This window comes from Monodon monoceros, unplaced genomic scaffold, assembly GCF_005190385.1.
Source record: "Monodon monoceros isolate NGI ecotype Baffin Bay Population unplaced genomic scaffold, NGI_Narwhal_1 Super_Scaffold_18, whole genome shotgun sequence".
NCBI lineage: Eukaryota > Metazoa > Chordata > Mammalia > Artiodactyla > Monodontidae > Monodon > Monodon monoceros.
In genome coordinates, this window is record NW_021703774.1 from 45741684 (window position 1) to 45754897 (window position 13214).

The 13214-nt window shown below is 40.7% G+C and overlaps 1 protein-coding gene across 1 annotated transcript in view; it reads right to left on the reverse strand.

Moving 5' to 3' along the window:
• Nucleotides 1-746: 746 nt before the first annotated feature.
• The window catches only part of LAMC1 (laminin subunit gamma 1), a 122858-nt gene continuing 110390 nt past the window's right edge, over nucleotides 747-13214 (reverse strand). The window contains exons 22-28 of the mRNA XM_029228805.1: nucleotides 12661-12805; nucleotides 11494-11643; nucleotides 11113-11227; nucleotides 9484-9683; nucleotides 8242-8400; nucleotides 5908-6007; nucleotides 747-3761 (exon numbers count right to left, since the gene is read on the reverse strand). Of these exons, the coding sequence (XP_029084638.1) occupies nucleotides 3505-3761; nucleotides 5908-6007; nucleotides 8242-8400; nucleotides 9484-9683; nucleotides 11113-11227; nucleotides 11494-11643; nucleotides 12661-12805 (1126 nt within the window). The 3' untranslated portion in view covers nucleotides 747-3504. The remainder of the gene's footprint in view (nucleotides 3762-5907; nucleotides 6008-8241; nucleotides 8401-9483; nucleotides 9684-11112; nucleotides 11228-11493; nucleotides 11644-12660; nucleotides 12806-13214) is intronic.

Below are 13214 nucleotides of genomic sequence, written 5' to 3' on the forward strand. Positions count from 1 at the left end.
GAGTAGAGCAAAGCCTTACTGCTGTCTCTGTAGTTCCAAACTTCTTCATCTGGTCTTAAGTTACTCCAGTTGGGTCAGCCCTCCAGATGGCCTGCTGGTCCAGCACATTACTTACTTTTTCTTCCATTATGTTTGAGAGTCTTTCTCATCGTATAAAAAAGTACGAAAGTACCTTTAGTTTAGCTGAAGATGTGCGTATTTAAAAGGTGGAAAGACAACTCTTTACATACATCTGCTAATTTAGAAAGCCCAAATAATTTGAAAATAGTCCTCCATAGTCACTAATCAAATATGGAGACTACACTGGGGGTCTGGCAAACTCCAGCCCGCAAGCCCAGGCCTGTTCCTGTAAATAGTTGTACTGGACCACAGCCCTGTTCATTTGTTTACAGACTGTCCACAGCTGCTTTCCTGCTACAACAGCAGACAGAGCAGTTGTAACAGAGACTGTATGGCCTGCAAAACGTAAAACATTTACTATCTAGAGCTTAACAGGAAGAATTTGCCAACATCTGGACCACAACCAAAGTATTCCAATCTGGGAAGGGTTAAAATAAATAAATATATACATAAATAAATTTATATACTCACACACACGCACGTACACATACTGGATTGTTCTCAGGAAAAGAAACAACCCAAAGAATACATTACGAGACGCTTCCCCTTCATCATACCTTTTTTTTTTCATCATACCTTTGAAAACATCTTACATCCCCAGTACCACACTCAGGCCACACCAAGTATAAAGGGTTACAAATATTCAGATTTTATTATAAATAAAATACTGTTTTTTTTTTTAACATAAAAAATGCCAAGTGTTGCATTTTATTTACTACCCTGGAGAGCAAGACCGCAGAGATTAAGGCAAACAGCTAAAGTGAAGGCACATGGAAAAGGGCCACGGTTGGAATTAAGAGGGAAAATTCCAGGGAACAGCTGTGTATGTTCCCTGTGACACCCAGCATTCTGCAGCAGCCATCCTGTCAATTTTATTACATAAAACACAGATAACTGGAACTATACAATAAAATAATGGCTATATTGCAGGTGTGTAATTAAGGTATTGGCTAATAAGGAACTTTTATTTTAAAAATAAAATTCTGTTTAAAAATATACCACACAGATGGAAAAGGAGAAAAGAAACAACAACAACTAATCCCCAAAATTTCACTGTGGCCTAAGACTTACTGGAGTGAACCTGACCCATAGGCTAGAGGGTAAACTACCTTAGCAAGTCTATCTTCAGTCCTTTCCCTGAAACCTTGACCAAAATGTCTCATAGGATGTGGCCACTTAGAAAAGAGGAACTAGCTAGGAAACACTGATGTGAACACTTGGCAAGAAAGAGCCAGGCCTCCTGCGACAGGAGAAGAGGCCTGGAGTGAAAGCGTAGGAGGATGCCAGGTCTAAACACCAGTAAGTCAACTCTGGGATGCAAGGAGGAGATGGAAAGGGGAAGAACTAAGGCAGACCACCTCTCCCACTCTATCTGCAGCATGATCCCTGATGCACTACGGCACTCAAGTAATTATGCACCCCTTATAAAAAACGACCCCATCCAGCTCCAACAACTGCCAGGGGGCATTTCTCACTCACTCCTGGCTCGGCTCACATTGATGGTAAAGATGCCCTTCAGTAGACTTTCCTAATTCCATCCTTCCCTGTGGAGCTGGCGTTCCTGCTCTGGGGCAGCCATTAAGAACAACATCGTGCTGTGGTTGAGGACCACCAGGACTGCAACGGAAGAGAGTTCGAGGTACCTCTTTAGCGCGGCTGTGTGTGGAGGAAAGCAGGTGGATGTGAATGTCAGAAAACGGACATGCTGCAAACACAAGGCGAAGGGCAAAGCAACAGGGAACAAATCCAATCCAAAGAACCGCAGATGGAAGGGAAGGAGGTATACAGACACGCTGTGCCGGTGAAGAGGAAAAATGAAGTGAAGAAGTGAACGGACAGTGCCATTCTAGAAACAGGACCAAGGATATTTACATAAACTCCTTACTCTATAATCATGATAAACAAAAAAACATTCACACAAAAATATAAATTTGAAATAATTAATAGCACCAGTGTGTCAGATAATAGTTTCTTTCCCCTGCTACGCAAAGTACAAAGTTGCATAGTGTTAAAGGCTATATATGAATCTTGAAAGCGGGTTGGTAGGAGGAAGGGGTTTGTGGCAGAGAATCGTCACGCTGTGACCTTAGAAGAAAACCACAGAGCTGAGGGTCAGAAGTTGAGAAGCTCACGAGGAAACTCCATGTAAGGGTCTTCCCTCTACGCTTAGAGGGAAGGTTTAGAGGTGGGTTTAAATCACAAAGTGCAGGAACGAGATGGTGTTGGCAGCTGTGTGAAATACTGAGTGCAAGTATTTGTCACCAGGATTTGGCAAACAATGTGTTTTGAGGGGTTTCTACAAGATGGGAACATCAGGAGAAAACTGAGGCTAAGGGTCAAATGTTTCCTCTCTCCCCAATGGAAGAAAAATGGATATGTGGGATCCTGACAATACAAGCTGCATCTAAGTTCTATCCCTTTGCTAGAAAAGACTATAGGACAAGGAGGCTTTTCTTTTGTTTTGTCAAGATCGTAAGGACCACCCGTTCTCTGCCAGGTAACAACACTAGTTCCAAGACTAATATTCTAAAAAAGCTCTAAGAATTAGTTTGATTTTGGAAAAAAACTTTAGTGGTTATCATATCCCTATTTCTTCTGCATAAATTCCATCTATAGGAATAGAAGACGTCTATTGGTGAGTGCAAGCTGCCCATCCAGATTTAAATTATCAGCTGCCCAAAGATCTGAAAAAAAGTTTATCTTCCTAGTCAATTATTAACATCTGAGAAAACGTTCGGCCTACTTCTGCAGTCTCACATTGTCCTGGAGACGGTCATAAATCATTGCATCCTTACCCGTGGGATGGCTCAGTGTCCTAAACTCAAAATAGCTAAAACAACAGATGATGGCTCTCGACATTCTAAATGACCAATACCTTTGGCACAGGATGTGTATTTCCTTTTGCTTAAAAGGAGGAGGGGCAGGAGATGTGGATGCATTTTCTTTACCTATAGACTGGATATACTGGCCATCACAATGCTACTGTCAGTAGCCAAACTTCTCCTTCATAGAAACAAGAGTACTGAGACTGAGGAGGTTCTGTTGGCATCAGAGAGAAAGGGAGGGCTACTGGCTCAGCCCTGGCCCACAACGGTTCCCACGAAGGGTTTAAGCCACTGTACAGCAACGCAGGATGCCACGTCCTTAGGCGACTCAGAAGGGAAAGGTGGGTCTAAGGGACCACCATTAAGTGGAAGAGAGACTTTATTAGATAAAACCCTTTGTTCCTGATTCACGATGTTTAATTTGCTTCTCTTTAAACTTTGTGACTTTTCCTGGCCCAAAAGGACAGTGGTGGAGAGCAGCAGACAGTGGGGGTCTGAAAAATGTAATCTTTGTGTTAAGGCACTCTGTGGCCTCACAGTGGCTCCCTAAAGGAAGACGCTAGGGCTTTTCAATGGACGGGGTGTTGAAGCAGCCGGAGGGTAAGGTCTTCTTGATGTCTTCCAGGTTGCGGATGTCCTTCAGGATCTCCTCAATGTCTCTGTTATAGTCCATGATGGCAGCCTCCTGCCTCCTGGCTTCATTCTCCAGGTTAGACACTTTCCTGTCTAGGTCACTGACTTTCATTTCATCTTTGGCTTTGTTCAGGGTACCTTCAATCTCATTTAGCTTGTTCAGGTCCACTGTGTCCAGCTGCCCTGTTGAGTCAGAAAGGACACAGAAGAGGACAGACACATTCAGTGAGAATTATAACATCACTCCGCAAGTATCCCCACCAGCGTTTTTATAAAGGAAGCCCAGCAGCTGTCGCCATGAAAAAGTGGCCTGAGAACTTGATGCCTGTCATACAAGGGCATTAACAATGCAAACCAAGTACAATCACTGACCTAATCTAGCAGGGATGGGTCAGAGCTTATAATGAATATTGGGGCTGGATTTTTTTTTTTTCCTGAGAAGACGGTTTTTGTGAAATGTTTTCTAAATGTATAACAACCATGTCCTAGACCTTAAGCCTCACTTGTGGTTTTGAAGGTCATCTGGTAACGTGTAATACCTTTTTCACGTTTATATATGTAATCCTTGTGTCTTTTTAGTGCCCTCTAATGAACATAAAAATCTTTACGCTAGAACCCTAAGCCCTCAGCTGTTCGATTCCAGGGAAACTGGGTTGTTCTGGGAGTCATGTCCTGCTCGCCAGAGTTAGACACTATTTTCGGAGTCCTCCTATGGAAAATGGCCAGGGTTGAAATGCTGAAATAATTTCAGCAAAGCTTCGCTTTTTTTTTTTTTATTATTAATTAATTAATTAATTTATTTTTATTTTTGGCTGTGTTGGGTCTTCGTTTCTGTGCGAGGGCTTTCTCTAGATGCGGCGAGCGGGGGCCGCTCTTCATCGCGGGGTGCAGGCCTCTCACTAGCGCGGCCTCTCTTGTTGCAGAGCACAGACTCCAGACGCGCAGGCTCAGTAGTTGTGGCTCACGGGCCTAGTTGCTCCGCGGCATGTGGGATCTTCCCAGACCAGGGCTCGAACTCGTGTCCCTGCATTAGCAGGCAGATTCTCAACCACTGCGCCACCAGGGAAGCCCCAAACCTTCGCTTTAAAATTAGCAAGAGGGCTTCCCTGGTAGCGCAGTGGTTGGGAGTCCGCCTGCCGATGCAGGGGACGCGGGTTCCTGCCCCGGTCCGGGAAGATCCCACGTGCCGCAGAGCGGCTGGGCCCGTGAGCCATGGCCGCTGAGCCTGCGCGTCCGGAGCCTGTGCTCCACAACGGCAGAGGCCACAACAGTGAGAGGCCCGCGTACCGCAAGAATGAATAAATAAATAAATAAATAAATAAATAAAATTAGCAAGAAAAAGAGGTCCTTTTGAAAGGAACTACTTCTATATTAAACGAAAGCAGGTAGCCAGCTGCACAACGACCAGCACTTTATGCATATTGAACTTGATTAAATTCTCACCAGATCATTTGACATCAATGATTCTCAGCTGTTAAGTAATTTGCCCAAATTTGCACAGCTTACAGGCAACAAGGCAAAGATTCCAACCCAAGTCTGAATAACTTTAAAATACAACCTTTTCTGTCACAAAACCTACCTCTTCCAGCTTATTTTCATTTTAAAGTCCATCTGCTGGCACATAATTTATTATTCTTGAAAATTGAGACATAAAAATATCACACACACCTCCCCAAAAAACTCCCCACAAAACAAAACACTGACCAAAACCAAACTTTAAAGGCTATCACATTAAAATAGAGTGCCTTGCTTACAAAGCTGTACTGGCTAGAGTATTACAACTTTATAATAGAGGCCGGTGACAAAAGTACATCTGCCCTATAATGAGGCCTGCTCCCTGTATCAAGCTGGATTAAAGGAACATTTTAATATGCTTATATTTCCTTCAAAAAGAAAGCCTTCTCTCTTCTGGCATAAAAACTGTCACCTCATCCAATTAGCCTTTAATCGATTATCCTTTAAAGTGTTCTTTTATTCTGTCATTGAAATCCTTCACTTTAAATCCTTTAAAGACATTCTGCCAGCAGGATGAACTAAGAATAATCACTGTTCGATTGTAACATAAACCTTGACCATAAATGAGCCACCCTAGCTGGAAGCATATCTTCAAAATTTTATTAAGTCCTCAGACCACGGTCAGATTCCAATACTGAGTCAGATTCCATGGAAGGACCTAGTAAGTACATGTTGAATTAATACAACTTAAAGTCACGATTCAGTTCATACGGTCTTTGGCACTGTAGTATCTACTTTTGAGTCAACTATCTCAGATCCCAAGAACAGTACCAAGAATTCAAAGGCTGCCTAACAAGACTCTATGGTTACTTACCCAGCTGCTCCAGGAGGTCATTAATAAGGTTGAGGAGGCTGGTGACAGAGTTTTTGGCCTTTCTGGCATTGATCTCAGCTTCCTGAGCAGCCTGTGAAGCCTGTACAGGGAAAAAAGGATAAATGATACAGTAGTCTTGATGATACATTTTTATCTTCTTGAAGTATCTTTTCCCCGGTGAGTCAACAAATCTAATTTTCAGATGGTTTCCCTTCTTCTAACTCGTGAAACTATTATCTCTTACTGTAGAGATGTTCTTTTTTGGTCATATCTTCATGTTGAGGATGTGGCTATTTTTAATTCACTTCATAGTCATGAGGAGGCAGTCAGTATGCCTACAATGACTGTATTTGTCTTTCAAAGATCAACGTTACCTCCTTTTCTCACTTTCTCACTCAGGAACACATGGAGGTGTATTCATAATAAAACCCATCAAGCAGAAGCAAGTTACTTTTTAAGGACGAGTATAAAAACTACCATTTTAGAACCAAAACATGCCCTCTGGGATGATCTTAGAGACTTGATTGTCAGAAATGTCCTACTCTCAGAAACTTTTCATAATTAAGTGATATTCTTCTAAAACTCCCTCTCCCCATGCAGTCACACAAATACACACATACAAACTGGGGCAAATACAACTTACATTTAAAAAAATCAACCAAAGGTAAATATATTGGGGAAAATTCCATGAAACCTGAACAAATACACTTGTGCATGAGTCACAGGAAATGGCAATGGAAGAGGAAGTGTCTAAGTATCAGAAAACAGATGCTCTCACAAATAAATCTGGTCAGGATATACACGAGTAGCTTTGAGCTTCCTACCACAGATATGTTTTTCCTAGCTTTTTTGGGTCAAGAGAATACAAAAGTTTTGGATAGAAACAATGTGAAAATTTTAAAAAGAAAAAGAAAGCAACGGAAAAAACTTCACAAATAAACGATTAACCTCTGTTCAAACTGCAGCCATTCTCACTGCACCTTCCCAGGCTGTCTGCGAGTGTTCTAACAGAGCTGTAAAGGACTCTGCTACGGCCATACTATTACATTTAACCTGCTTTCTGCAGCCTCCTCTTCCAAGAACAACTGTGAGCCTTCACTCTTTCCCTTAAAAAACAGGTTACAGACTGCAACAATACTGATGCAATGTTGGCCTTTCAGGATTGATATTTAAATATAAATGGCATAGTATATATGAGGGTGCCTTGTGCTCCTTAGAAGTTACTTACCAAAAGGAACAAAAGATGGATCTTCTTTCTACCCTTTTAATTGAATTCATACCCTTTTTTGAAGCTTATAGAGAATATATATCTTTTCCTTTCCTTCAACAGGCTCTAAATCTAATGTTTCTATAACTGTATTAAAACATAAAATCCAGAGACCCTCAGCACGTATGAAATATACACATTTTTACTATATGGGAATTTCCACTTGAGCCATACCTTGCTATAGAAAATGAGGACAATTCAAAACAACAAAAAAATGCATAGTAAAATAAGGTATTTGCACAGGGATGCTTCCTGTTATCACTTCCCTAGGGACTTCTTTACCTAGATTAACAGGCTTAGTAGTTCTTCTTTCCATCCCAAGGTGAAAATGATCTACAGTGAAGGGTGTGATTTTTAGCAGGAGTGGAAGAAGGGTCCCTTCCTTGCACTGAAAGTCCACAATTAAACAAGTTCATGTCTATCATTACTGTGGTTATAATCAGATTGAACTGTAAAGGAATATTTCCATTGTGACTCCATCAAAGTCTTTCAAAAGCAAAATACAGCACAAAACAGAACCTAGTCCTTTGTTGGGCCATGCATTCACAAGTCAATTTTGTTATGAACAGGGCTATGTATACACGTCATCACAAAAAGTGAAAAATCAAAGTGGATGTAAGTTTGGTATGTTTTGTCATCTTCAAAAATGTCCTTTTACACAAGAAACTGGTCTTTGTCTTTAGGCAGCAAGTTGCTGGGAGAATAAGAGGACGGAAATTAACTTTTGATTGCATGCCTTTTGTTCTTTTTTGATTTTATACCACCTATGATTTACCCATACAAAAATATAAAGACATACTTTTAAATGTCCTAAAACCTCAAATGTGTAAAACAATGTTTTTCTTTTAACTGAGAGTAGCTTTGCGAAGGAACTATTGTGCAACAATCTGGCAGAAGATCCAAATTCTTTGTCTTCTATGTAAGTTACTAACCCAATTCTTGACCAGAAAACACAATTAAAAACAGAAGTCAATATGAAAAAGACTCTTCTCAACAAGTTAGGGATCTTTATTATTAAACACCCTTCACTTTCTGCCCATTAGCAAACATTTGCCAGAATCACTTACCATCCCTGCCATCATCATATCCTGGTCAGCATCATCTTGTTTTTTCTTCAGCTCCTTTTCTGCTTCCTGTAGCTGTTTCAACATATTATTCACCTCGTTATCCAGATCTGTAACTTCTGCAAAAGTCCTCTCAGCTTCTGCCTTGGTGCTGGTAGCATTCTAGGCACAAAGTAAACAATTCCTAATGAAAAAAAGTTTTCCTTTTTCTAAAGTATGCTGCCACTCCTTTTATAATCTGTAAAATGGTTCAAAAATATGATCCAGAAAGAACAGGGCAATAATTTGTACTATATGTTGAATTACGTTTAGTTGGGCTACAAATTTAATGAAAAAATAACATTACCACCTAACGTAACATTTTATATTTTATAAAGCACTTTAATTTGTATCCTCTAGTTTAATCCTGTTAATAAAAATTCCTGTTCTATTGTTGCCATTTTTAGTTGGGGTCACATAGTTGCAACATTTAAATGGTGTATACTTGCCACCACATTGTACTGATTAGACTCTTTCACTTGGATAATTTTCTATTCAAAGCTAGCCTTATTCTATTGATACTTAGCATGTTCATCATAACGTACAAAAAGTCCATAATTCTGAAATATATTTTATAAAATATAATTAATCCAAGAAACTAAAAAATGTGTGTGATTTTCAAACACATAAGTTTAGAATCAGCTCCAATTTCTCCTTTAAATAAAACAGATTTATCTTTAAGTAGGAGAAAGCCAGCCTAGAGAAATTATTCTTTAAGATGAGTAGGAAGAATCCTAGCACTGGTAACTTCAAAAATTCTAAATAGGTGGGTCTTAGATATGGCAATATGCTTGAAAGGGGGTCTTAAAAACTGTACTGACTTGGCACTGTATATAAGATGGAAAAAATATCAATTGTTCATGTCAAGGAATTGTGTTTACTTAGAAAGAATCTGATTTTCTGTGGGCAGGAGCTTGATGGGTCACTGAAGCCAACTCCCCTCCTCAACAACTCAGACCCTGCCACTGAGACACAGCAGAAATTTTAGAGTAAAGGACCCTTTCAATGACTCTCCCTCTTCAATCAATGTGGTTACCTGCTCTAATGCCTAGTAAAAAAAAATGAACGACAAGGATGGTTTAATATAACTTTACTGGAGTTGAGGAAAAAATTTGCAAGAGCTTTTGGGGGTCTGGAAAGAAACCGGAAAATGACTAGAGAATAGATTAGCAAAGGCTTCGTTTCGGACAAGAGGGGAGAGCACACCTTTTGGACAGCGCTGGCGATCCTCTCCGCCTCGTGGGCCTTGTTCTTGGCCTCGGTGGCATCTGCGGCAGCATTGCCCAGAGCCAGCTGTGCTTCCCTGGTCTTTTCATTGGCTTCAATTATAGTCTGGTTGATGGCAGGGATTCTCCTTAGTGCCTCCTCTGCAGCCGTCTTGTTATCATTTACTCGTCTATCAAAATCTAAAACAGGTTCAAGGAATGCAATTAAACTAAACTCTCAACAAGCCAAAAGGGAACTTTTCAGGGAGCTGCCACTGGATTTTGTTTTATGAACAATGAAAGTCCGGGGAAAAGACTGAAAAACAGCATGAACTGAAATGTTAGAACAAAGCACATAGATCTACATGGAAGATTCATGTGAATGAACACCTGTTTCTGGAAGGCAAATTCTCACTTGAAACATTTATTTTCATGCAGAGCTGAGTATGCCGTCGCCTCCACCTCAGCCAATATCGAAAGCTGCAGTTTACTTAGTGTTTACTAAGTGTTAGGTACTGAGTTAATAAGAGCTTTATGTGCTTGTGACACAGGCACTGAATCATTTTTATACATGGGAAAATTGAGGATTAAAGAGGTAATTTTTTTCAAGGATTCACACTAAGTAAGAGGTGGATCAGGGATTCTAAACCAAACCCACTGACACAAAGTGGGTTTCAACCATTATTCTATAAAGCTTCCGTATATATAGAGCTTATGTTTATCAGAGGTGAGTCCAAGGCTACACAGTGAATTGAGCACAGTTCGTTTTTATCTTGGGTGAGGAAAGAAAACATAAAGACTGAGATGCAATTGTCAGAAAAAATTAAAGATAATCTCCATTTACCAACACAAGTCAGCTAAATAGGCATATCTTGGTTATAGGAAATATCTTTTTTTGGCTTCCATACTGAAGAATGCTGGGGTAAGATGACATGAGCGCTGGGATTTTTCTTTGAAATGCTTTACCATAGAAAAAGGTAGGGTAGTGACTTCCCTGGTGGCACAGTGGTTAAGAATCCACCTGCCAATGTAGGGGACACGGGTTTGATCCCTGGTCCGGGAAGATCCCACAGGCTGCGGAGCAACTAAGACCGTGCGCCACAACTACTGAGGCTGTGCTCTAGAGCCCGCGAGCCACAACTACTGAGCCCAAGGGCCACAACTACTGAAACCCGTGTGCCTAGAGCCCGTGCTCCGCAACAAGAGAAGCCACCGCAATGAGAAGCCCGCGCACCACAACGAAGAGTAGCCCCCGCTCGCTGCAACTAGAGAAAGCCTGCACACAGCAACAAAGACCCAACGCAGCCAGAAATAAATTAATTAATCAATTAAAAAATAAAGCACTATCAGCTGATGCGTAAAGCAGTAATTGTTGGCTTTAATTATATGCATTAACTGATAAAAACATTTTTTCAAAAAAGGTAGGGTAGGTGTTGGGGGATGAAGTAAGTGCAGTAAAAATCTTAACTGCTGAATCTGAATGACAGGTATATGGGATGTTTTATACTATTATCTCTTGTGCTGTATGTGTTCAGAAAGTCTCATAGTAAAAACTTTTTTTACAAAAGAGAGAGAATCACCCTAATGAAGGAGACATACAAATTTACCCTGTTATCTGATCCTCTCATACCTTTCAGGTTGCTGAGAATGTCATTGGCTTCTTGTAAGGTATTTCGTCCCTTTTTAGCAGCTTCTTCCGCAAGAGCCTTGGCAGCATCCGCTCGGGCTAGGAGTTGGTCGGCAGTCTGCAAACACGTGGCAGATAAGAGGACAAACCCTCCAAGGTAAAGCCCTTCTCTCTCCTAACAGACCAGGCACCTACAAGCCACCACCCTGACACTGGCCGGTATACAGCAGGTTAGGCCTGGGCATCAGGGTAAGGCCCTCCTCTGAATACTCTTTCATGTGTTTTGTTGCTTCTGCAATTGCGGTAACATCACGGACACAGCCTACAGTCAGGCAGTTTCAATTTTTGCCTCGAGAAACGAAGCAACTTGCAAAGCAAACCAACCTGCTGTTCGGTCTTTCCTTTTTCCAGAAGGTTCTTTACTTCAAATTCCTTCCCTCTCATGTCCTGTCTGAGGTCCTCATAATCTTTTAACTTCTGGTCAATCAGACGATCCAGATCCTCAGCTTCCTTCTTTATTTTATTTGCCTCATTCTATGAGAAACAAGTAAGATCATTATATTTTAGGCAAAACAACTAAACTGACGAAAGGTGGGCTTAGTAATTCTATACTTAGGGGACATTTTTTAAAGAATAGCACAGGTCAAGAGTTTATGGACCTTTTTAAAAAACTGAGGTATACTTACACATAGTGAAATGCACAGCACTTAGTGTGATGAGTTTTGACAAATATATTCACCTGTGTAACCAACACCCAATCAAGATACAGAATATTTCCACCCAGGAAATTCCCTTGTATCTCTTTCCAGTCAATTTCCACACCCACCTTTCCAACAATGCAGCTGCCACTGGTCTGGTTTTTATCATCATAGATTAGTTTTGCCTATTGTCAAATTCCACATATATGGAATCATACAGTATGTACACGTCTGAGGAGACCTAAAACTTTATGGTAAAAACGAAGTCAACACCTCAGATGTAAAAAGTGAAACTTAATAAATTGCAAGTTTAATGTAAAAAATACACCACTTACATAGAACTTGGTATGAGGATTCATGATCAGAGTACAGATGAAATAAAACACTACCAATCCCTAAATATTTTACCTGCCCCAAAGCATCCTGATATAGTTCTTTCATTTAAACCATTCTTTTATTTCTCTCTTGTTCAAAACCAGGGTAACGACCTAGGTGTAGTCTGTTTTAATGAATCCAAATATATTATAATTTGGATTCATATCCAAGATTTAGGCGTGATTATTCCTATCACTAAAGGAGTCTTTGCTATTCAATGTTTATAACCACAGGATTTTTTTTTACCTCAACAAGTTCTATTAACGTATCTAAACTAGAACTCAACTTTACCAGTGAGCTGTTGGGAGGACAGAGGAGGGAGGTACTGATGACAGCTGCAGGGCAGTCGGAAGAGCTCTTACCCAGACTGAGGGGGTACGTGGCTGTGTGTTTGGTGGGAAGAGGGTAGGGTAGGAGCTGTGAATGGGGGACGGCAGTGACAACCAAAGCCTGTGCATGCAGGCTGTCAGCGCCATACCTCCCTGGCTTCTGAGTCCACAGGAGTCGGCTGGGCAACACTGGCATAGATCTCCACAGCTTTCTCACCAGCCCTCTTGGCCTCCTCATGTACTCGGGCAGCTTGCTTCTCTAGATCCTGTGAGATGTTCTTCGCTTGTTCATACCTAAGGAACAAAAGATGTGATGTGATGAAAACCCTAGTTGCTTTTCGCATCTTAATGTTCACCAGATCCATTCCAGTTTAAATCACCGTGATAGTATTTCCAAAACCTCAAAGAAATGTTATATTAAAATGCTATTATTTAATACCAACACAGCTTAAATTTAGATTTCATCTCATCACTTCTATTTAAGGCATATGGTTTACCATATGCTTTCTTGTTTCAGACACCTTTTAAATATTTGTAGCTCAAATATATTTTCTCTGCTTACTCTATGATATTTTTTCTCTTCTCCTTTATGCAGAATTTTAAGTATCATGGCTAGTCGTTACCATTCTCTGCTGATACAGTAACTGGATCAAATAAAATCTCTGTGGCTCTACATCCCCTGCTCTAATTACTGCATCATTTC